The sequence below is a fragment of the Callospermophilus lateralis genome, unplaced genomic scaffold, assembly GCF_048772815.1.
Source record: "Callospermophilus lateralis isolate mCalLat2 unplaced genomic scaffold, mCalLat2.hap1 Scaffold_66, whole genome shotgun sequence".
NCBI classification, from domain to species: Eukaryota; Metazoa; Chordata; class Mammalia; order Rodentia; family Sciuridae; genus Callospermophilus; species Callospermophilus lateralis.
In genome coordinates this window covers 703783-728051 of record NW_027514882.1, presented here as the reverse complement: position 1 = coordinate 728051, position 24269 = coordinate 703783, and the positions used below count along the sequence as shown (strand labels likewise).

The window sequence follows — 24269 nt, the reverse complement described above, 5'->3', positions numbered from 1 at the left end:
TAGTTCGTTTGCTGGCTCGGCTGCCTCTGGGGTGTGTGGGGCGTGGAGCCCCCAGGCTGGTGGGGGCTTCTTCAGATGCGCTGGTGGCCTTGGCGGGTCCCGGGCTGTCAGGAGCGTTCAAGGCTGCCGCCATGTCCAGGGTAGTGTTCCAGGCCGGGCCTCCGGTTGCGGCAGTGGGCGGGAAGGAGAGGCGCTCCCTAAAAAGCGGCTGTTCTGGAGCGGCCGGTGGGAGGCGGCGGCAGCCGCCCCTCCTCGCACTCTTCAGCGCCATCAGTGGGCAGCTTCTGAGCAACGTGCTCAAGACGCTGTCCTCGCTCTCGCACCTTCCCTCTGAGGTCGCCGATGGACAGTGGTGGCCTGCGCAGCAGCTGCTTCCCGCCCCAACTGCGCCCACGCCGCCGCCCTGCCCGCCTAGCCCGTAGACCCGCTTGCGCCCAGAGCCGGTGCCAGGAGTGGGGGGCTCCGCAACCACGCAAAGCCTGCTCTAAACACCGCGCTGCAGCGCCTCAGCAACACCCAGCTCTTCCTGAGCACCTGCGCTGGGCCAGTACCGGGGAGGGCAGCTGGAGCCCTCCCTGACCTGAGCAGCCCTCAGGACCCAGGGCAAAGGAGCCAGGGCGAGATCACCTAGCCGCTGGCGCACCTGTGTGGGCCCTCTGGATTCTAGAGTACACCCCGCATTACAGTTGCGACTTCAAGAGTACTGTGTCAAAGAATGGACTTCAGGATGGGGGAATCCCAGCATGATGCCCAGGAGTCTCTGCTGTGGCTTTTGTACCTGTTCATAAAGACGTCAATCCTGCTGGAAAGCGGGGTGGGGGGGGCGTGGGAGTGGGGGGTGGGAGGGGGGGAGCCTCCTCTGAAGCCTCCATCAGAGATTGATGTCATGCCGGTGGGACCATCTTCTCCTGTGTGTAGCACTTTTGTACAAGAACTTTTTCAAGCCCAGTACAGATCTTCTTTGACATATCCCCACTGTCAGAAACAGAGCAACACTTTGGATCCTTTCCTCTGCATTTCTTTGCCAATTCCTCTAACGCACACAAGACGTATTTCACTGTAGTGTATCAAGGAAAATGTCCTCATTGCATGAGGATTGCTGTGGCTGTGCCTCTGTTTGGGACTGTTTCCAGACTTCAGGAAGCAATATCAATGGAAACAAAGATCCCCACTGATCAGATTGTGTTGACAGAAATGTACTATGATGGATTCCACTTTTCCTTTTGTGTTACAGATGACCTGGAGACAGTCCATGAAAATGAAGGCATTTTTGCTTTAAGACTCATATTACTCTCAATTCTGTCTAAAGTTGGAAACATCTTCCTCCAAATATATATATATATATATATATATATATATATATATATATATATATATATAAAAATCAAGACATTTGGAGGAAGATGTTTCCAACTTTATATATATATCAGATTGAGTGTCCTCTATCCAAAATGCTTGGGACCAAATATTTTAGATTTTGGATTTTTTTTTAATTTTGATACACTTGTATAAATATAACAATAACACAAAACCATTTATATTTCATATACATTTTATGCCCTTATGCACATAGTCTGAAGGTGATTGTATACAAGATTTTATGTTTACCAGTGTTTTAAATATGAGCCATTGCATAGACCAAATGTGAAATTTTCCTCTCAAAGTTCATGTCAGTGCTCAAACAGTTTTGGATTTTAAAACATTTCAAGATTTTCAGATTAGGGATACTCACCCTATAATAAGGAAAGTAACTGATATCTCCTTAATTTATAGGGAATAGAACAGAAGGTGCAATTGTGTTCTGATTTAAGATCTTTAGTTAAATATCACCCAACACCGATCTCAATTTTGCTTTTTAATTCTTTTATAGAAGCTAATAGAATCTCTGCATGTTATGGGACTGATGCCAGTATGTCCCTATTTATTACATATTCCAATGTCTCTTGATACCCATTTTGGGACAATCTCACCCAAATTTTGCCCTTTTCCATGACAGTGATTGCATATAATTATGTTTGTACAAGAAACATTTTTATGTTCTTCCCCTCTGAAGTATAAACCTTGTTTATAAATTCATTCCATTAATACCTGACAAGCCTTAATGACTCCCTGTACATAGCTGAAAAGAAATTTGAGAGGCACATGTGTCAGGAAGTGGACTAGGTTATTGTACATTTATTTGAACATTTGATTTTTGCAGACATATAATTACACATCTGTAAGTGCTTTTTTAGAAAAATAAGTCACATTTACCCTTAAATTTGCATTACTCTGAATAATAGCTACACATCTTAGAGACCACACTGAGTAATATATTTCACTTTCATAGGTAAATGTGAATGTTCATGCATTTGTGTGCTTCTTTGCAGTTGCAAATGCATCAAACCTATTTAGTCTTGCTTGAATAACTGAATAGTACTGCTGCTATAATTTTTTAAATTTGAAACTCTTAGGTTAAAGTTAGGTAATTGGTTTCAAAATAAATACACTTCATATGGAGGTTTTGATTAAATTGAAGAATATCAAGTGATTCTCATTCAAGATCAAAGAAGCTTCATGATTATCATAATGAATAATTTGGGACTCTAGAGGATTGTGTTTTACATAGATCACTCATCTATATTCTGACCCCATCAACCAAAACTCCCTGGACATATGTACTTTCCAAGGAAATTGGAATGATTTATGAGTGGTTCTCAATGTGGCCATCACCAAATCACCTAAGTGATTCTCACCCTAGTGCCAATGATATTGAGTAAATTTTTACTCCCCACCCAAAAGTATGTTTAGGTTCTATCTCAAGTATATTTTTTTTTTTTTTTGGAAATAGGATCTTGGCAGTCATAATTAGCTAAGCTGAGGTCATCTTGGAATAGAGTTGGCCATTGATCCAATATACCTGGTGTCCTTATAAGAAGAGTACAAGAGATAGACACACAGATGACCCGAGAGAAAAGTCATGTGAAGAGAAAGCAGAGACTGAAGAAATGTAGTGTCAAAGATTGCTGAAAGCACCAGAAACTAGGAGGAGATAAGGAAGTATTCCCCTGAGGCTTCATAGATACATGGTTCTGCCAACACCTTGATTTGTGATTCATAGCCTCTGAAACTGTGAGACAATATTATTGTTTGTTATTTAAACCACCATATTTTTTGAATGTTGCTATGGCAATGACAGTAAACACATATAACTACTTATTGAAGAAGTAAGGCAAAGGGAACTGTCTTTTGAAAGGTCTATGCCCTCTAGTGATTCTGCAATGTGCAAGCCTTGGGATCAAGAGATAGATGATCTTTGGGATTCTAAAATCTCAGGTATGATGATGGGAGAATACATATGTATTTCATGCAGAAGGTTCATATCTATTTCATTGATGAAAACTAACTCATCAAGACAGTGATAGAAGAGAAATCTCCTAATTATGATAATGAAGCCCTACATGAGGCTGTTCTGTAGTTGCTACCCTAGAAGTACAAGGCACTTGAAGGTCAATCCAATTTCATTTTGACAAACACCTCAGCTTAAAGTTATTTGCTCTTGGAGATATGATGCTTATTCAGATTTTAGTGAGTAAGTGTTAGGGTGCTGATACATTTGCCTCATAATGTACAAAATATCTTCTGTGTATGAACATCTAGTTGTCTTGCAATTATTTCTGATGATTGATATTAAACTATTATTTCTTGGTCTGTGGCACCAAATACAAACTTATTTTTTATACTGCTGAATTTAGACGTGCCTCTCTCCCTCCTAGGTCTGCCCTAGTGACACAATAGTGTCTTACACAGCACAGAGATAGCATGAGAGATTCACACCATGCTCAGAGCTGACAGAGTGCCCGAGTGATGGCAGCTGTCTCCTCAAACAGTAGCAGGGCCTCCAATGACTAGCAAACGCTAGCAGCAACCAATGACTCCCAACTCCACAGTACATCTTGTTCAACATCATTCATATAAACTGTTCTTCTACACTTTTTCTTTACTACAGGTCTTCACTGTAGACTACCAATGGGGATCCTGAAGGAAATGTAATTCTATGAGGAGTTCTTTTTTTCCTCCAGAGAAAGAAAAGAAAAACTCTAGCAATTTTCTCCCATATAGTAAATTATTGAACAAAAAAATTTACTCAAAAGGCACTTAGGAAACAGAAGACGAAGCTGCCTGTCACAGCCCTATGTACGTATGTGGCTTGCAACATACTCATTGGGAGATATCTAATTTTTGTCTTCATAATGAACACACACACACACACACACACACACACACACACACAAATCCATGCACACCCATTTGTGTATGGGCTACTGTAAACAATCTTTCTTGATACTTTTGTCTAGCCTAACAGGGATTCTCAGATGGGAGTTCACTATCAAGTTCATTTTATAATAGTCTTTCACTTTCTGGTCTCATAAATTAAAAAGCTTGCTTATTTTTATTTTTTCTCTTTTTTTCCCATTTCAACTTTATTTAGAGATTGAAGATAATGTGAATACCAAAGTACACATAAAAGAAGAAACAAGTGTGAAAACTGGTAGAATGTGTGTTAGAATTTTCTTCTATCTAGTCTAATCTCTGAGGTTGATCTAACTCTCTGATGTGGAATTCTGCCCTATGAGATTATACTGACTTATTTTTAGATTATTGCAGCAAGTTATCTTCTATCTTTTATTTTGGAATTGACAACATTAGTGTATGGGAGGTATCCACATCGATATTTAAATGACCAATTTTTGAATACATGACCTTCAGTGTATTGTGTGGTATTCAAGATCAGAGACCATGTCTAAACCTCCTTGTATATATCATTTCCTTAGCTTAGACCTGGCACATAGTAGAAACTTAATACCTTCTTTTACTTGAATTGTTTGTGGCTTCTAACAATAGGGTGAAAAGGAGCAAACAAAATACTGTGCCATATATCACAAATAATTGGGAATAAGATGTGGTTCTTATTGGATGTGGTTATATTATATTTCAGGTTCTGACATAAGACATGAAAAGTGTCATAACCAATTCATTAATAAAAATGAAGATTGTGACTGTTTACATTATGATCAGAAGTACTACCTCTGTCCCCCATGTCACCTACTATTTCCCAATGACTAGAAAACACCAGAATGCCACAACTATTTGGCGTTCATATCTGCTAATATATAATAAAAATGCAATTCAATCATATGCTTTCTCAGGCTGGGGTTGTGGCTTAGCAGTAGAGTGCTCATCTAGCATGTGCAGGGCCCTGGGTTGGATCCTCAGCAACACATAAAATAAATAAATAAAATAAAGGTCGTGTGTCCAACTACTCCTAAAAAATAAATATTTTTAAAATATCATATACCTTCTCATTCTGTGATCCTCTCATTGTCTGCTCTTTCTCTTAATGCACAATGTGAATGTCAAGTTTGTTTGCTTTAATTATGTTAAAAGGTTATGTTGGAAGGTTGTCCATTTAGTCTTTAACAACATGAAATAGCACTTATCACTTTCTGCACATAAACAAGAACTTGATTAACAGTAGCCAACCATGAGAAAAAAATGTTCTCAGAAATGTGGATATTTTTACTAGAGAATGTCCCCTGTATCCACCTGCCTCCCCCAGGATGAAGAAGTACTGAAATCCCTTTAGGTCAGCAGCCAGTAGAGCATGGAGCACTGGTGCCTGTGGACAGATATGCTCCAGTTAAGGGCACAGGCCCTTCCTGCCCCCAACCCACAGAGTGGGTCGCTGGGATGGATAAGCCCTAGTGTCTGGAGAGGGCCATTTCGTCTCCACATAGGTAGGTGGAGGGAGGACAGCCTCCAGGTATCTGCTGTCAGGGGAGAGATCTCTATGTGAATAATCTCAAAAGATTACCAGGAGGAGTTCTGTGCCCATACCACCAAGAACATGACAACCATGAGCCATGAGCATGGCTCTGAAGCCCAATGTCCCCAGTACTGAATACAGTCTGGCTGCAGACATGGATCTGTACTGACAGCAGGGGAGAGGGTCCTGGAAGACAGGAAGAAGATAAAAGTTAGGCTGTCAGGAACACATTTCAGAGGCAGGGGGTCAGGCCATGCCTTCCCAAAAAGACCAGGGCAGCACCCTGCCTGTGGAAGTCCTCCAGGAGGTTGTCGAGTCCCAGCACCATGGTGTAGTTAATGGTGTAGATGTGTGCATTCTAGGACAGCTCAGCACCTAGGGGTCAGGCCACTCTGTCACACCTAATGAGAATATCAGAGTGCCAAGACCAACATGACAGGGGGAGCCACACTTGGGGCACTATGGTCCTTTCTGAAACAGAGAGCAGGGGGTTCTGGGACCCAGTGCCTACTGCAGATCTGTGTGTCAATCTCATGATGGTGCAAGAAGGTGAGCATCTCCCTAATGCCTGGGGCTGGTCCTCATGTCCTGAAAGCCAGGGCCGAGGAACAGAGAGCAGTGGAACTGAGGGCAGTGGGAGCTCACAGTGACTTCCGCCTAGCAACATACCTTTCAAGACATGGTTCAGTATTACCTCCCAGAAGGCCTCGATGGGAGGGCAGTGCAGACCACTGACCAGCTGCAAGAGAAGGACCCGTTCCTCTGACACCTGGGAAGACAGAGGGAAAGTATTGAGGTCTGGAGGCAGGGTGGACATAGCCACTGTCAGGGCTTATCTGTCACAAGTAGGAAGCCCATATTGATATCAGTGTGCTGGGGGAACAGAAGGGGACACTGGCAGGAGGCCAGGCACTGAAGAGACTGCTGTAGTGCATGACCAAAAGACATCATGTTCAGCAGGGACTGAAATCACCCCATGAACTCAGACACCAGGACATCCAGGACAAGGAGTCCCACAATTGAGTGTCTACCCCTGGTCCACACCTGCATCTTGGACATGGATACGGAGTGCAGGAGGATGAACAAGGAAACCAGAACCCCTTCAAGCATGCTGTACTGGTCCTCCCAGAAACACAGCAGGAACCTGATGCAGAAAGATAGCAGGTCCAGCCCTGGGAGAAAAGTCTGCTGAGAGGCGCCTATCCTCCCTGGCTTCCCACTTCCACCTGAGTCCAGTGCACCCTACAATCAGCAGAACAGCCTTCTGGTCTTCACACATGGAGCAATGGTGGTCATGGACCCAAAGCAGCCCCAGGAGCTTCCATTTTTTGAAGCATCAGGGGCAAAAGCCACAGTCCAGCATGTCCACACTCTTAGGGATCAAAACAGGACAGGACATGATCTGAACAGCCCAAAACTCTGAGAAATGAGAGGGCCTTAAAGACATGGGTGGAACCCTAGACCCTCCTTCTTTGCAGATGTTTTAAATATTTTTGTGTGTTGAGTTAATGATTAAATATAAAGAAATAGCTTTATGACCGCCCTTGATTGTGAATCTACCAATCAAGATAACATATCACTCATTCTGAAAAGTCTCCTCAGGTCTTCACCCTTAGAAAGAATCATTGTTCTAGGCAGCATTGTGACACACACTTATAATCCCACAAACTCAGAAGGCTGACATAGGAAGACTGCATGGTCAAGGCCAGCCTTAGCAACTTATAGATCCTGTCTCAAAGTAAAATGTGAAAAAAGGCTGGGAACATGGCTCAGGGGTAGAGAAATTGACTAGTGTGCTGAACACCCTAGGTTCCAGCACTGCAAAAAAAAAAAAATAAAGATTCTTTTAGAGTCTGACTTTCTGGGCTCAGTGCATCCTCTGTGAAATTCCTCTGGGTTGTTACTAGAAGAAGCAGCTCAAATGCAGAGGACCAAAGGGTAAGGGAACCCGGCACAGCTACAGGAAGCCAGCAGTACCCAAAAGAGAGACGGACCACAAAAGAGGATGACCTGCTCAGAGACTCAGGCAGAGGCCTCCAGAGCTCAGGATGCTGACCCAGTTGGCTGACCACTTCCTGGCACTGAACCCTATAGGCCAGGCTTTAATTCCATTGAACAAACTTAGCCACTTTTATTATGCTTTTTTATATTTATTTTTTTCTTTTTACTTATATATGACAATGGAGTTTATTTGACATATTTATAAAAACATGACATATTTCTTACACTAATCAGGATTTGAGAAAATGTGTACTGTGGACATTCTCTTCCAGCTGTGCTCTCTAATTAGTGCCTTGACATGGCTACATTCTTTTGAACAGAGAAGGGCACTTAAGGGACATGGAGCTTAACTGTCCTCTTTTTCTAGGGCTGACACACAGGTCAAAAAAAGCCAGCCTTGCTAAGGATGTATGCTTTCCAGGAACTCCACAGAGGGAGTCCACCTCCTTGTTGTTTTCAAGGCTGCCACAGGATTGGAGTTGGTATTAGGGAAGAGCCAAGTCAAACTTCTACAGAAGACACTGTACTTACAAAGCCCCAGCATTTTTCTTAAAAAAAAATGCTCCCAGATTGCTTTCACCACAGGTTAATTTCCAGAATTCTTATGAAACTTTCTGTGTTCCTCTATGTGGTCCTGAAGGACTCTGTAGATATGATCAAGCTAAGATTTTAAGAGGGAGAATTTAAGGGAAACATTTAGGGTAGAGGAGGAATCAGGAGGAAGTAGCATGGGAAGGAGTGGGAAGATAGTAGAGATGAGATTGCCCAAATTATGTTTCCCTGTAGGTACAAATACACGCCTATGAAACTGACCATCCTGTATAATTCATGCACACCAATAAAATGTAGTGTTTTTTCCTAATTTCCAGAATTCTTAAAAAGCTGATTGGGTGTTTTTTTTTTTTCTAGTTGTCTCACTGATTTTGTGGAGGTGAGAATTCTCAGCAGTACCCACTTGAATTTCTCTGATGTCTGTGTAGTTAACATTTAAGAAATAAATGAAATAGTATCATAAGTCCCCTGTGAAGGAGGACAGTGACCCACTAGCTGGCCATGCAATTCTGTTAGCGGGTGGCAACCAACACTAAAAAAATATTACTCGTTCTGGGCACAGAGGCAACACCTATAATCTCAGCAACTCTGGAGGCTGAGATGGGAGAATCACAAGCTCAAGGATAGCCTGCACAGCTTAGTGAGTCCCTGTCTCAAAAAGGACTAGGATGCAGCTCAGTGGTGGAGTGCTTGCTTAACACGTGTATAAGACCCTGGTTCCATCCCCAGTACCACAAGCAAACCAACCAACAAACAAACAAAAACTGGAAATAACCCCCATGTCAGAACAAGCATCTTGTATTAAGGATGAAAGGAAACAATGGGGCTGGCGCCTCCCTAGAAACTTAGGCACTGTGAAGGGTTCTTGAGATCAGGTCAGAAAAACTTCAGATTGGTGCTCAGAGTTAAAGGCATGAGTCATTCAGAAAGGACAGGAAAGGGAAATGAAACAGTCTTAAGGGATGTTAGAAATACCAGTGTCACAGGGAAGCAGGGAGCTGAAACTCCAAACCTCATTTCTTGTGTTTTGAAGAAAGAAAATTTAAAGTCAGACACCAAAAGCATGCAAAAGAATGATATTATAAGTGAAAATGAGATGAAAATGAAGTTAAAAGCAAATGAATATTAAGTAGAAAGCACTCTCCAGAGGGAGAGTGGGCCATCACTTAGCAGAGAACAACAAAAGAGATAATGCTTTCTCCAAACTGGTTACTGTTTGATGTTCACCAGGAGAACTGGAGCTCACCTCTGTACTCTTCTCCTCCGGTGTTCAACTCTTCCTTCACTTCAAGTCGTGGAGTCTTTGACTTTATTTGATCCTCTCCAGAACTGTCATGGTGGCCATCCTATTTATGGGAGCTTAATCTACAAGTCAATCCTATGTTAATGCGGGCACTGGCGTCAGTAGCTAGTAAGTTACCTTAGTGCACCTGTGCTACTGAAGCAATTTTTCTTCCTAGAAAAATGGAGACACCTCTGAACATAATTCCTGGCTTTACATCAACATCAATGAACCCTGTCAAGAGTTAGTCCCATGAATCCTTTTCTCTTAATATGTTTTCCAACTAGCTACCTTTCTTTTCTTTTCTTTTTTAAAAATTTTCTGCAAATTAACTACACCACATTGCTTTATTGTCTACTTTGGAAGTAGTTTAAAGAAGACCCTAAAGTGACTTAGAAACACTTGTGACCTTGCCTGCAGTCACTGCTCATTGCTAGATACTACCTATCATCAGGATGCTGGAAGAAATAAAACATGAGCTCCAGAGTGGGTGGGTGAGGCCAACTTTTACTTCTCTCAGAGGCCATGTTACAGAAGCTGGTTAGCAAGTGTGGCCACTTAGCCTGCTGATATCTTTAACCTAAGGCAGCACTGGCCTTTACTCTGATTGGAGGAGCTTGGATTACAGTCTACAAGACTGGCTGTTTTTAAAATTGGGAGGTTGGTCTGGGGATGTGGCTCAAGTGGTAGCGCGCTCGCCAGGCATGTGTGCGGCCCGGGTTCGATCCTCAGCACCACATACAAACAAAGATGTTGTGTCTGCCGAAAACTAAAAAATAAATTTAAAAAAATTTATTAAAAAAATAATAAAATAAAATTGGGGGTGGGTGGGAGACAAAATAAAGGACTATAGTCAAAATGGCTATCATTGGATCCAATTAAGGCTACATTTTCAAAATGGACAACTATCAGCCTTTCTATTTCTCATAGAAAGAGAGTGGGTTATATCAAAGAGAAGATGGATGGTGCACTTCTCCTGACCACCATCTTTATTGGGGTCGAGAGAGAGAGAGAGAGAGAGAGAGAAAAGAAAACAGAAGAGGAAGAAGAGGAAGAGGAGGAGGAGGAGACAAAGAATAAAAAATGGAGGATGAGGAGAAGGAGGAGGAGGAGGAGAGGAGGAAGAAGAAAAAGGAGGAGGAGGATGAGAAGGAGGAGGAGAAGGAAGAGGAGAAGGAGGTGGAGGAGGAAGAGGAGGAGGAGGAGAGGAGGAAGAAGAAAGAGAAGGAGGAGGAGGAGAAGGAGTAGGAGGAGGAGGTGGAGGAGGAAGAGGAGGAGGAGGGAGGGAGGGAGGGAGGGAAGGATAAAGAACAGAAGGAAGAGGCCTTGATGATGCCCATTAATATTTCTAGGGGTCAATTTTCTGTGTGTTCTTTCCTTATTAAGAAGACCTTAAATGGGGCCCACTGCCAGACCATATTGTACTCTTATTACCAGGAAGAATCCAGAGTCCTGCCCAAGTCTCCCTCCATTTGAATTTGATGGACAGCTGGGGGACTGCATGACTGCCTCTCAACAGGATGGTGTGGTACTCAGTGTCAGAGGTTTAAAGGAAATGAGTCCCCCTCTTTCTGTATTAATTTACCTCCCCATTAATAAGTTCATTACCTTTTGAATAGCCTGCATCACATTTTGTGAGGGTTTTGGCTGTCAGGATGATTGGGGGTTGTGGCATAGTCTTGGTGATATGGGAGGGGGTGATGGAGACTTGGTTACAGGAGGCAATGAAGATGGGATCCTGAGGGTAGTCTTTCTTAATGAAGGCTCAGGGGAGGGGTTCTAACATACCAAGCCCCCACCTCCTAGGTGCTCATACCTCAGAAAAGGCTCCCTGTGGCTTTTGGTCAACCTCCCTGTTTTTTATGTGCATGTCACTCATGGCTGAGCACCCACCTTGGGTCCTTGTCATGCTATGAGAAGTTGCCACCAGCTGCTGAACTCCTGGTCAGAGGGTCTGAGCCTACAGTGAGCAACACATTTAGGGCTGATGCAGGACCTTTCCAGCATGACCTGTTTTAACCCAAGCAAAGATTGACACTGGGACATTTGTTATTCCAAGAGGAGCAGGATCCTCATGCAAGAATATTCAGGCCCAGAAAAGTTATAGAACAAAAACACTGGGCCAGACACAAACTTCATAGATCATTTCAGCTTTTTTTAAGGAACAGGACTACAGCTACAGTATTGGACTCACTTTCTTAGTGGAAAATGAGCCACTGAACAAAGGAGGGGACTAGGCTTATATAGATTGTGGGTGATTTAGTGAGCATGTCAGTCTGGGCACACAGGAATTTGAATTGTTGGGTTGGGAGTCAGTGGCTAGCACCTGAAAAGGGGTTATCATTGAAGAGATTAGTGTTTTCTAGAGGCTATCACTTTAGGTTTGATGAAATCTTTTCTCCCTACCTGCAGCCAGCATCTGGGAAAGAATTATCTTGGGAGAGATGAAAGCTAACAATGTATGGCTTTTTGAACATTTTTCCCAGGCCACACTATCTTGGGGTTTTTCATTTTCCATAACCAATAAGAAGAGGTGGCCCCACCCCCACAACTTGACTCTAAACAATTTTTACCCAAAGATCTGAAGACGGTTGGAAAATAGGTGCTACAGAAACTGGGAGCTATACATCCACCTTAATTGGCAGGGTCCTTGTAAGCAATTCAGAAGGAGATGCAAGTGTTTTATTTGTCCCATGTTGGCACACATGCACTGTATCCAGATATATGGGTCTGGGAGTTGGAGAGTCCAGAATCCCAAGCCAGAGCAGGCATGGAGCAGTGAGCCTCAAACCCAGACAGCCCTGCCTCCTCCGCTTTCACTCACAAGACCTTTGTTCTCAGCAGCCCAGCTCTCAGCACTTGTACCTCCAGCAGCTCCTCCCATCCTCAATATATATACACACACAGAGATATCCACATGCTCGAATATCCAGCAGAGCCTCTGCCTGCCCTCTACCAGCAGGAGAGTATCCTTCTGTGCCCTGCAACTGCTCTGTGGCTAAGAAACATGGAAGTGATGCCAGGAACTTCAAAACATGCAGAAGAGAAGCAAAGTCACATCTCTTGTGTGCTTGGGGTCAGATCCACTGGAGAGGGCAAGGAGAAGACCAGGGCTTCCCCTGGCATGTCCCCAGGGCAAGAAAGTGAAGCAGGTTGGACTGAAGACTGCAGTCTGGTTTTTTTTAGGAAGAACTTGACAGCTCCATTTTGAACAAATCCTCCACATTAGAATAAAAGTCATCCCAGATCACTCTGATTCAGCCTGACCTAAACCCAGGCAATAACCTATCATCACAAAGAGAAGGGGATCATACTCCAGGACTGGAATCCTGAGAAATATCTGGTTCAAAAAGGGGCAATGACTACATCAGTGACCACCAAGGTGACACCATAATACACTTCCCTGATAACCCCTAGCAATGGCCTAACTACAGAAACTTTCCCACTACCCTGCCCCACTATAACTTTCCTGGGCTATGAGCTGAAGTTGGGTTCCAGCCACATGATCATTTCTGCCCTTTATTTATCTTTTGAGTCCTATCCTGCATCTGTAACCCCTGGAGCTAAGAAGCTGATTTGGGATCAAAGCTTCCACTTCTCCATTCTTTGGACATTGAATCAAGCCTTTCTTTCCCCCACAAAACATACCTCTTGGATATAGCTTTTTTGTGTGGGATGAACTTCCAAGCCTGGGTTGGAGAAAAAGGCCAGGCTTGGGTTGAGGAACAAGGCCAGTGGCTAGGCAGGGATAGCCATGATGGATGGATTCCCCTCTGTTCTCCTACAGGCTTCTCCTCAAACAGATTTTCTAAGGTCCTTTTTGAACATGTTGTTTTTCATCCTGAGAGGAGGAGAGATATAGGCAGGCCATGGCCACAACACCCAAGTCACCATCCTCTTTTTTTTGTTACTAGAGACTAAACCCAGGGGCACTTTAACACTGAGTCACATCCCAGGCTATTTATTTATTTATTTGGAGACACAGTTTCATTAAGTAGCTTAAGGCTTTGTTAAGTTGCTGAGTCTGGCCTGGAACTTGCAATCCTCCTGCTTCATACTCCCAAGTTGCTGGAATAACTAGGATAGGCTTTTGCACCTGGTTTGTAACACCATCCATTTAGAACAAAGCTATAGGTGAAGCCACCTGAAGCCACTGGCCATGTCCTCAAGCTCCCATCATCCTACTGCTCCACAATCACCTCTGTTCCAAGTAAAGCACTGCAAAAGGAACTGCTCCTGCCACCATCCACATAGTTCTGCTCTTTTCCATCTTGTTTCCTAATTCTATTAGGCCATACACTACAATTAACATCATACATGTATACATCATGTACATGTTTTGTCACGTTAAACATTATTTTCACGTGGGTCAGATGCAGGCCATTGCATCACCTTTGGTCTTGCATTTGTCCACCGGCTCTGAGGGCTGCAGACTTGGTTCATTGGATTGTAGACCATCTTCACAGTGTGATCACCCTGCTGTCAGAACTCCTTACTCTCATGTACCAGCTCCAAAAGGCAGACATGCTTCAACACCCTTATCTGCTTGGAGCACCTTGAGACTGGTGTCTGCATCTTCAAAAACAGGACTTTCACGCCAACCATGCATAGGTACCTATTCACTGGAAAGTAGGGAACAACATCTTTTCTACCTCTTCCAAGCAATTGCCTGGAAATCCTTGTAAATGCCTGTGAGCCTGGCCAGATGGGACCCTAAGACTTGAAAGAAGACTGGTGTAGAGGAGGTACCCTGATAATCCAGTCTGACACCTGTGCTTGAGTGGGAACAAAGTCCTTATTTCAGCTTTCTGCTCACCCTTAGCTGACCCTTGGTCCGAGTGTGAGCAGGTGTCATGGGTGTGAGTGGATGTGAGGGGGTTCTCCCCTGCTCTGCTGTCATTTTCAGGTGCTTCCTTAAGTCACAGGAGGTGTGAGGAGGCAGCTGCTTTCTTTGGTTGATTTTTGCTTCCTTGGTGTTTGATCTCTGGCTCTTTGGGAAGGGGCTTTGAATTACAGTGAGATTTGGAATCCATCTTTTCTTCTGGAACCTAACTTAGCCTTGGGCCTTGGGCCTTGGGCAGATGCACTTAGTGATCTGAATGGCTGTGGATTTCCTGCCTTGTAAAGGTAGAGCTGTGGATTGGTGGAGCCACCAGGGTTCCCCACCACTGGGTATCAGGAAGAACATCTGTCAGCTGGGCCCTTGGGAGGGGAGGGTTTGCAGTCCCAGAGATTAAAAAAAAAAACAAGCTGCTAACCTGTGATGTTCCCAGCACTGTTCTAAACATGACATTATCATAATTCCCTGTGCTATAGATGTTGAGATGAAACACAGAGAGGTTAAGTAACTTGTGAAAGCCACACAGCTAGTGACAGGAAGAGATAGGGCTTGAACCCTCTTGAGCTCACATGCAGGTTGAACTGTGGTTGAGGTCTTGCTTCTCCTGGTTTGAGGGAGAAAAGGGCTGCTTGTCTGAGTGATAAACAGTGCCAGCCTGTCTTCATAGGCTTGCCGCAGTGTTGGCATTAAAATCAAAGATGCAACAAGATAGGGTGGTCCCTAACAGTGGCCAGAAAAGGGACAATGGGGCAGACACAGGACCATGATGGGCTTTATTTAGTGCCCATCCCTTTGGGAAGTGGAAATTCACCTTCACCCTGCTGCAGAGCATCCCTGAAAGGCCACTACCCTCCGCCCTTTTTCATTTTTGGTGAGGGCCTGGGATGGGCGCAGAACCACTTGCCATCAGAACCAGAAGAGGGACTTGTGGCCTTTTTATCAAATGCCCCTGATTCTTCTCATACTGGAGTTCTACTGTGGCAACAATCAGAGAAGAAGCAGCAAAGAGAAAATCTCTGGCCCTGTCCCTGATCCTCCACAGAGGTATTTACACTTCAAAGAGGAGTCATTAGATTCCTAGGGGAAGTTATTTACAATCCAAAAAACAAAAGTCTTTTCTGCTAACCAGGTTTCCTGGAGATAGCTGACTAGAAAGGGGCAGGGACCCTCCCTTTTATAGGCATTACTTCTCATCACAGTGTTCTGATAGTTCATTTTATATCCAGGTCTGGGTTTGTCATCCATTACACTAGCAGGGCCTGCCTTCCAGGGGGTGCCCATTCCTGCAGGTAGAGAGAGATGGCAGAGTGGCCTGGCACCTCACCTGAGCCAGAGCCTGGTAGGGGTGCCAGCCTGGCTTCCTCACACCTGGGGGTAACTGTTTACAGTAATTCCAAATGAAGCAGGAACTGGGAACTTGGCCACTCCTCTCAGTCACTTGGAAGTTCTCCAGGTGGTTTCATCTGCTGGTAGGGATCCCAGGCCCCAGTGTGTTCTGCCAGGTACCCAGCGCTAGAGGTCCTTAGATGCAGATGTGGGGGAAACCTGCACAGGAAGGGGGTGAGGGTGGGGTGAGGTCTTTGAGAGGTGTGGCCACCCTTTCCTGCCAAGGTCCCCAGGGACCAAGTTGGAACCCCCCTCCTCAATTCTGGGAGGTTCCTGGAGGAGTCGTGAAGGCCCAGGCAGTGTGTTTCTTTATTATTCTGTGTTTTCCTGGAGGATGTATGTTTCAATGATGGAGCAAGTAAGTTCAGAATCGCCAGAGCATCAAGGCTCCTGGGAGGTGGGGAGAATGCTGCTTGAAGCCAAGATGGTGGACACCACTTGGAAGGAAAGCAGCCTTGACTCTGAGGCCCAGGGTGGGTGGGGCTCAGTCCAGTCCCTGGAATGAGTGGGTAAGACCTCATCTCAAAAGAATGAAGTCCAAAGAGTAAGGTCTTCTCCCTTGAGGTCTCCCAGGGGTCTCCATTGGAGGCCCCGCCCAGGGAGGGAGTGGATATGCATCAGGTGGGGAATAGGCCTGAGCCGTGGCATGTGGTGTCTCAGTTCTGCTCCCCTCTGTCCCCAGCACCGTGGCATGTGGTGTCTCAGTTCTGCTCCCCTCTGTCCCCAGCGCCGTGGCATGTGGTGTCTCAGTTCTGCTCCCCTCTGCCCCCAGCGCTGGACACACAATAGGCTGACAAAGCCTTCTGTGCTGTGCCCTGTTGTGTTTGCTTTTGAGTTGTGACAAAATTATCATAACATACATTTGGCATTTCAGAGGTCTTTTGAGCTTATCTAGTGTCAGTGCGTTGGTGTGAGCTTTCACACACTTTCTGGTCCTGGGGATTGAACCCAGGGGTGTTTGACCATTGAGGTACATACTCAGCCCTTTTAATATTTTTTATTTTGAGATGGGGCCTCCTTGCTGAGGCTGGCTTTGAACCTGTGATCCTCCTGCTTCTGCTTCCTATGTTGCTAGGATTACAAGTATTTTCCACTATGTCCAGCTCTTCCTCACATTTCTAAGGAAACTGGTGTACTGAGCAGCTGGAATGCTCTGCCCTGGCAGGGTCTGAAGCTGTGGGCAGACAGATTCCTGCTCCTGGCCAGTCTGTCTAGAGAACATGCTCCTGTACCTCAGGACTGGATGCTTACTGGGGCAACCTCTGCTAGCCTCCAGCCTCTCTACCTGCCTTCGCTGCAGTGTGCCTGAGGTTTCATCTCCTCTCCCACTTCCCCTCCCCACCCCAGTGATGGGAGTGTTTCATCTTGTTCATAGTCCAGTGGGGTGGGCAGAAGTGGCCCCTGTAGATACAGTTATGATCTCCATTAGCAGGGAAGCCAGGCATCTTTTGGAAATCAGATGGCCATATTTATTTGTTTTTGTTGGATTGCCTGTTGAGATTTACAGTCCCTGGAACTATTTGTGATGGAGAACACAGGAAGCCAGGGCCTGGCTTGATGGTTTGGGTGTGCCTAGGGTCTTTCTCCTTTCTCTGGTCCTGGCAGCCTGACCCTTTTGCCTATGACAGCTATGTCTTCAGGCTGCAGATAAAACTGATGTTGGCCAAGGTCCAACATCCAGCACACCATCATGGACCCCCAGGAGGAGGCGGGTGTGTCCAACTCCAGAAGGAGCCCTGGATCTCCTGAGTCTGTCTCTCGGTCCAGAGAAGATGCCAGGTTCTGACTGGATGAGGTTCACTAGAGCTGCTCACCCAGCTCTTATAATGGGAGGGGGCCAATCAGAATCCTGGGTTTATTGTTAAATGTCAGTTGTTAAAGGGAAGTGGTCTGGGAGTGGGGTATGTGGCAGAAAATTTTTCAACTTTTTGGTGATGTATTGTGTGTGGGCAGTTAGAAGACTTGGTATAGGGTCTGAGTCCTGCATGTGGTCTTGGTGTTGAGTTTGAGTTCTACACATGGACTTAGCATAGGGTCTGAATCTTGCATGAGGACTTGGTATAGGGTCGGAGACCTGCATTTGGGCATCCATTAGTGTGTGTGCCTGAGGGTCTTCTTCCTCCAGCACTCTGGACCTAAGGTCTTCATAGAATGTGTAGGGAGGAGATGCAGTGGTAAAAGTGCTGGGAGAGTAAAGAGAGAAGGGGTTAGGGGATGGGACACCTGGAGCCCAGCAGGCCTGGGCCTTGGGCAGTCAGCTCAGAGAAGGTTCCAGGCACAGACTTGAAATGGCACCATATCATCAAGACCCAGGTTTGACAATAGAGATTCTTCGAAAGATCAAATTTGGGCTCAGGTATGCAATCTTGAGTGGCTGTGTGTGCACTGTGTATGTGACATATCTTGTTGAGGGCCACAGCCCAGTCGTGATGACGCCTGGAATTTTGCCAGAAGTTATGGTTGAGAGGCGAGTCACTTTGTAATGTTTTGAATAACCAATAAAAAAAAAAGATGATGCTGGATTGAAACAGGCTGTGTATTCAATTGTATATAGACCCCTGCTGTCCGCCTCAGGCACCTGCTACTTTGAAGTTATTCCAGGGATTCCTGGGGAGTTCGCGTTGGTTGGTAAAGTTCTGGTGTAGGGAGTTCCGGTTGGTGTGTGGTGTCGCTGGAAAGACCACGTGGGGTTCGGGGGAGTTCGGAAAATAAAGTTTGTTGTTGCTTGAGTGGTTTGTGATTTGTGCCCAGCCAGACTTTGGCAATATCTGGTCAGGTGAGGTTCTCCATAGACAAGAGGGTAGATACATGGGGTAGTGCTAGGCTAAGGGAGGCAGGACTCTGCTGGGAGGTACCTGGACTGAGGCTTCCTGCCCTGAGCAAGGAGGACTTTTCTTGTAGGAAGGAAAGGGCAGATTCTGTTTTAGAGCTGCAGAGTTTGGAGTGTTTTGGACATTGTCCCTGCCCTGCCCCTTTCTTTTCTTTTTCTCTCCATTTCTCCTGCACCAACCCTTTCTCTTTCTTCCTTGGTATTAGTAATTGAACCCAGAGGTGTTCTATTACTGAGCCACATCCCTAGCCCTTTTTATTTTTATGTTGATACAAGGCTTCACTAAGTTGCTGAGGCTGGCCTCATACTTGGAATCCTCCTGCCTCCGCCTCCTCAGTTGCTGGGATTACATGCACCTGACAGCCAGGCACTTTCTGTCTGATTCACTCTTTGCAGCTGAGGCTAAGTCCTTGGCCACATCCTGCTTGGCTTGTAGTACAAACCACACCAGGGCTTTGGGGGAGGACAGGGCTGATCTCTGCAGGGGTCATACCAGTGTGGCCTTCTGGTGCTCCCTGCCTATTCCATGATTTGACTTGTCCTTTTTCTCCCTGTTTAGATTCTGAAACAATAACTCCTTCATGGCCCAATCCCTGAAAGAAGAGATGGAGTGCAGGAAAGTGCTGAAGGAAGATGGGTACCTGTGCTTGTCCCCAGGCTCCAGTGATTGGAAGGAAAATGCAGCTGAACCCATGTCCAATGAAGGATCCTGGACTATCTAAAGAGTGAGTGAGCAATGCTGACTCCATCCCTGCTCTTGCTCTGTTTCCCTGGTGGCTGAGCTGGGCTGAGTTACCCTAACTGCTGCCATGTGTCCCCTGCTCCCTGACTTTTTCCCTGAAAACTTACTGCACTGCAGTCCAGCTGGCACTAGAAGTGCTAACACATGGGCAGCAGCCTGGCTGCCCCCAGTGTCTGGTCCATCCCACAGGAGTCAATGGGCTTCAGGCCCTAGGTCTTTAAAAAAAACAAGGAGAGAATGGAAGAGCAATAGAGAAAAAACAATGAATCAATAGGTTGATTGTTTCAAAAGACCAACAAGATCCATAACCTTTTAGAGTAATAAAAGAAGGAGATAATGTGTAAAAAATTCAGAAGATCAAGGGTCCTATATTTTATCTCTCATGTGGAAGCTAGAGAGGAAAAAGGAGATGGAAGGTGGGGGCAGACCTCTTACAATCAAAGGGAGGCCAGTGGGAGAAAGAGAAGGTACAGGTGGAAGGTAGGGAGGAAGGGGAACTGCTGGGAGGAATCTGGGCCAAATGGTATTGTTACATTGTGTATCACATGCACCAGTATGCAACACCAAACACCATCAATGTGTGCAATTGCAAAACACCAATGAGAAAAGGTGCCAGACTGGGATTGTAGCTCAGTAGTAGAAACCTTGCCTAACACATGGGTTCCATCCTCAGCACCACATAAAAATAAACAAATAAAGGTCTGTATTTTTAAAAGTTGTGAAAGAAACTAAAGTAGAAATGAAGGTGGAGACATTTACTGATGACTTTATAGAAATAAAACTCAATTTGAGGGAATATAATAGAGTGGGAAGTTGGTCACCAAAAGTTTATCAAAACTTGCTCAATCATGGTATCAAAAGCACTAGAAACAAAAAGAAAAAGTAGAAAAATTGGATTTCATCAAAATGAAAACTGTTTTCATTTAGAAGATGACAATAAAAACTGAAAATGCAGCCAGTGTAATGGAAAAGTATTTGTCAATCATGTATCAGGTAAGGGTTTAGTATCCATGGTATATAAAGAACTCCTGACTCAACAACAAAAAGAGAGTACAACTTAATTCTGGACAAAATATTTTCTGGAAGCAGCCTGCCTTACCATCCCTGTTTTCTTCATACTGGGAATTAAACTGAGGGCCTCCTGCATGATAGATCAGCACTCCCTCTGAACAGCAGTCCATCTCTTCTTATTTTATTTGGATATGGTCTCACTAAATCACCCAGGCTGGCTTTTAACTTGAGATCCTCTTGCCTCAGCCTCTGAAGCAGCTACAATAACAGTTATGCACTGCCACACCTGGGTTGCAAAAGCTTTTCTCCAAAGAATATATACAAAGAATATACACACAGGTCATGAAGCCTGTGAAAGGTGTCAGCACGCATTGGTGGTTTAGTGCAATACAAAACCTCTTGACACACCACCTAACACACACTAGGAGAGCTGTGATAATAAGTGCCAAGTCACAGGTGTCGGGGAGGAGGTGGAGAAATTGGAGCTGTGGTGTCATGCTGGAGGGAATGTGAAGTCCTACAGCCACTGTGGAAAGCAGTGTGGCAGCTTATCAGAAAGTTAAAATTGGAATGGCCATATGACCCAGCAGTTCCATTAAGTATTCATTTAAGAGAAAAGAGAACAAGTGTTTGAACAAATGCCAGTCTGCACATTCAGAGCAGCAGAGCCATGGCAGTCCAGTGGCACACAAACCCGTGGTGTCCTCAGCGGGTGAACAGCAGGTGGACTCCTTAGACTGTATATACTCCATCGAATATCAGTCAACCATATTAAAGAAGGAAGTGTACGTGTCCAAACTGCAATGAGGGTGGACCTCAGACATGCAGTGCTAAAAAAAGGAACCCGAGGTGCAAGACATAAACTGTGTGAGGCCTGTTATAGAAAATGTGCAGAACCAGCTCATCCAGAGAGATGAGTAGCTCAGAGTTGGTGGGGGCACGGAAGGGGAGACTGTGAGCTTGGTTGCTTTTGGAGTGATGAAGTGGAAGCCTAGTACAGGTGGTAATAGACAACATTGTGAGAGTTCACTTTCAAGTATTAGGGGCAGCATGTGTGAGTTCCTGGGTTCCAGCCCCAGCACTGCCAGCATGTGTGAGTTCCTGGGTTCCAGCCCCAGCACTGCAAAACAGCAGCAGAACCACTCCAAACTGTCTATTTTTGTATGATTTCCACACTGTGTGTGCTGTTGTCAACAGAGATTTTTTTTAAAAAATACATGCCTGAAGGTTCAGAAGCTGCAACTGAAAGAAACTGGGAGCTTAGTGCACAGGTGAGCACCACAAGTGTCTCTGGGCAGTGGCTTCCCAGTGCCACAGTGAGCCTGCATCATGCTTCACCTGAGCTGGTGTCACTGTTATGAGAAGGTCTCTGAGCTCAGACTTAATGTTCCCAGGGGGTGGGCAGAGCCTAGGGGTGGCCTGGACCTCAGAAGCCAGGACGAAGCCACCAGCCACATCCCATCCCTCCCTAGCAAATCTGAGCATGTCCTAGCACCTGCCTGAGAGAGTGCTATGGTCCACAGGGGAATGGGGAGGTGGCCAGCCTCCTCCTGGCCCTTTCTTCAGTGGCCACTGGGTGCTGGCTTTGGGTCCTTCCAGAGGCTCAGGGGTTTGAACTTCCAGCAGCAAGGGAAGTGACCTAGCAGGGCCTGAGTGGGTCAGGTGGGAGGCTCCAAGTGGCCCTCGGGCATCAGTGGCTTCCCTTCCTCAGCCTTTTGCTGGCATGATTTGACAGAGGCTGCCTGGTGGAAGCACACCTCGACTCTGGAGGCTCTAGAGGTTATTCCTGGCTGAGCCTCGGGTGTCTGGACTGACCTGTTCCCTCTGGTGCCTCTGCAGCTACATTTGTTGGAAGCAGGGGCCCAGGTGTTCAGGTGGAGGCCCCAGGGGACCAGGACCTGACTTGCCTGCCTGGGGGACACTTCTACCCTGTCCGCCGGAATCCACTTCCTGTTGGCCTCAGCTACCTTGGGTTCTGTGTTGTGTTTTCCCTGCTCCATAAGGTTTCCCTGATTGGGCCTGGCCTCTTGACCTTCTGTAGATGCCATAGAGGACATACCTGGTTAGCAGCAGCTGCCCAGAACCTTCCCGCCCAGAAGAGAATGAATGAGGCTGCTCTGTGCAAGGTCTCGGACACCTTTATGATGAATAATGAGCAGGTTTTCTGTGTTTCTGGCTGCAGACCCTCCCGGCAGCCCTGGAATAACTTGTCACCCTCATGCCTCCACTGAGAGGGCTGAGCTTGGAACTGAGCTGTTTGTGAGGCAGCAGCAACCACTTAGGTTTTGGCCCTTTTGGCAAGTAATTTTGGGGGTGCCATCTTTCTGTTCTGTGTTGCACATCCTACCTGCCCACCATGACTCCTAGCTTCTATTTCTTATAAAAGTCTCTCCCTTGACATCCACAGGCCACCCAGGGTTCTACTTACCAGCCAGCTGGTGTCCAAGTTGGGCCTGTGCCCATCAGCAGGCTGTGCTTGAGACACCAGTGGAAAGGTGGGTGTCCTACAGAGCTTGATGTCTGCTCCTTGGTGTTCAGATCCTGCCCTGTCATTTTCCAGAGAATTGGCTGGGTGTGTTCCAGGTTCACTATAACACAAGAAGAGAAGCTCTCTTGTGTAATGAAGGTGCTGTGCACATGAGGAAAGCAGAGGCACTTCACCCCTGAAGGGGGAGCTGTCACTCACAGAGGGCTGTGGCTCATCCTGAGTACCAGGGGCACACATTGTTTCCCACATGAGTTGGTCTGTGCCCTGGTGAGTTTGGAAACCCAGTATGGGCCTTCCTCCAGGGGCACGTTTTGCGGTCCACCTGAGCTACTGCAGTTCTGTCCATCAGGGATTCAGGCTGTGCTTATATTGGAAATGAGTGACCTGCTGCTGTCCAGGTATGGCCAAAAGGGTGTGGGTCCCCAGGGGGCTGTCACTTACCTGTCACTAACACTTCCCTGGAGGTTGTCCTCAAGGAACTGACTTGGGTCCTTCCAAGGGTCTTCCCTGGGCCACCCCTGCATTTCCTGCAGTCTCCACACCACTGTGTCATGGAGGGTATAGCCAGGCCCTGATCAGGGCACCTGTAAGCCCCACCTCAGGGTACCTGCTCTATTAAGATCCCGACATCCATTTAATCCTGGCAGTTGGGACATTGGTTACCTGGACATAGTTTTCACTTCTGTAAAAGAAAATAACCTAATCTGAGGTTAGATTATTTAAACCATTAGAAATCTTTTATTTGAAAATTATAAAAATTGCAACTCAGATTAGTTAAGTGGAATTTATTGCTCATATCACCGATCAATCCGAAGGCTGTAGGCGAGATCAATCTAGGCACCCGACTGGTAGCCCTGGAGTACAGGTGTGACTCTGCCTGCCTGCACTTCCTCCTTACCCTCCTGGCCACTATCTCTAGTGCTCCAGACCATCCCACCCCTTGGTTTCATGGCATCCACAGCTCCCTGCCTCATTGCTTAATCCAGGTAACAAAAGATGCTCCTTCAGAACAGAGGGAAATGACCCAGTTATCCCACTCCTTAGTCTATACCCAAAGGACTTAAACTCAGCATACTATAGTGACACAGCCACATCAATGTTCATAGCAACTCAATCCACAATAGCTAAACTGTGGAAGCAAACATGATGCCCTTCAACATATGAATGGATAAAGAAACGGTGGTACATAATGCACACTGGAATATTTCTCAGCATTAAAAGAGAACAAAATTATGGCATTTGCAGGAAAATGATTGAAGTTGGAGAATATCAGGCTAAGCTAAGTCAGTCAATTCCCAAAAACCAAAGGCTAAATGTTCTGTCTGATAAGT

At 45.7% G+C, this 24269-nt stretch overlaps 1 protein-coding gene across 1 annotated transcript in view; it reads right to left on the bottom strand.

Moving 5' to 3' along the window:
- Positions 1–484: 484 nt before the first annotated feature.
- The window catches only part of LOC143640832 (zinc finger and BTB domain-containing protein 41-like), a 45853-nt gene continuing 22068 nt past the window's right edge, over positions 485–24269 (bottom strand). The window contains 6 exon segments of the mRNA XM_077108396.1: positions 485–663; positions 5855–5992; positions 6476–6604; positions 9606–9705; positions 22879–23038; positions 23380–23482. Coding sequence (XP_076964511.1) covers positions 485–663; positions 5855–5992; positions 6476–6604; positions 9606–9705; positions 22879–23038; positions 23380–23482 — 809 coding nt within the window.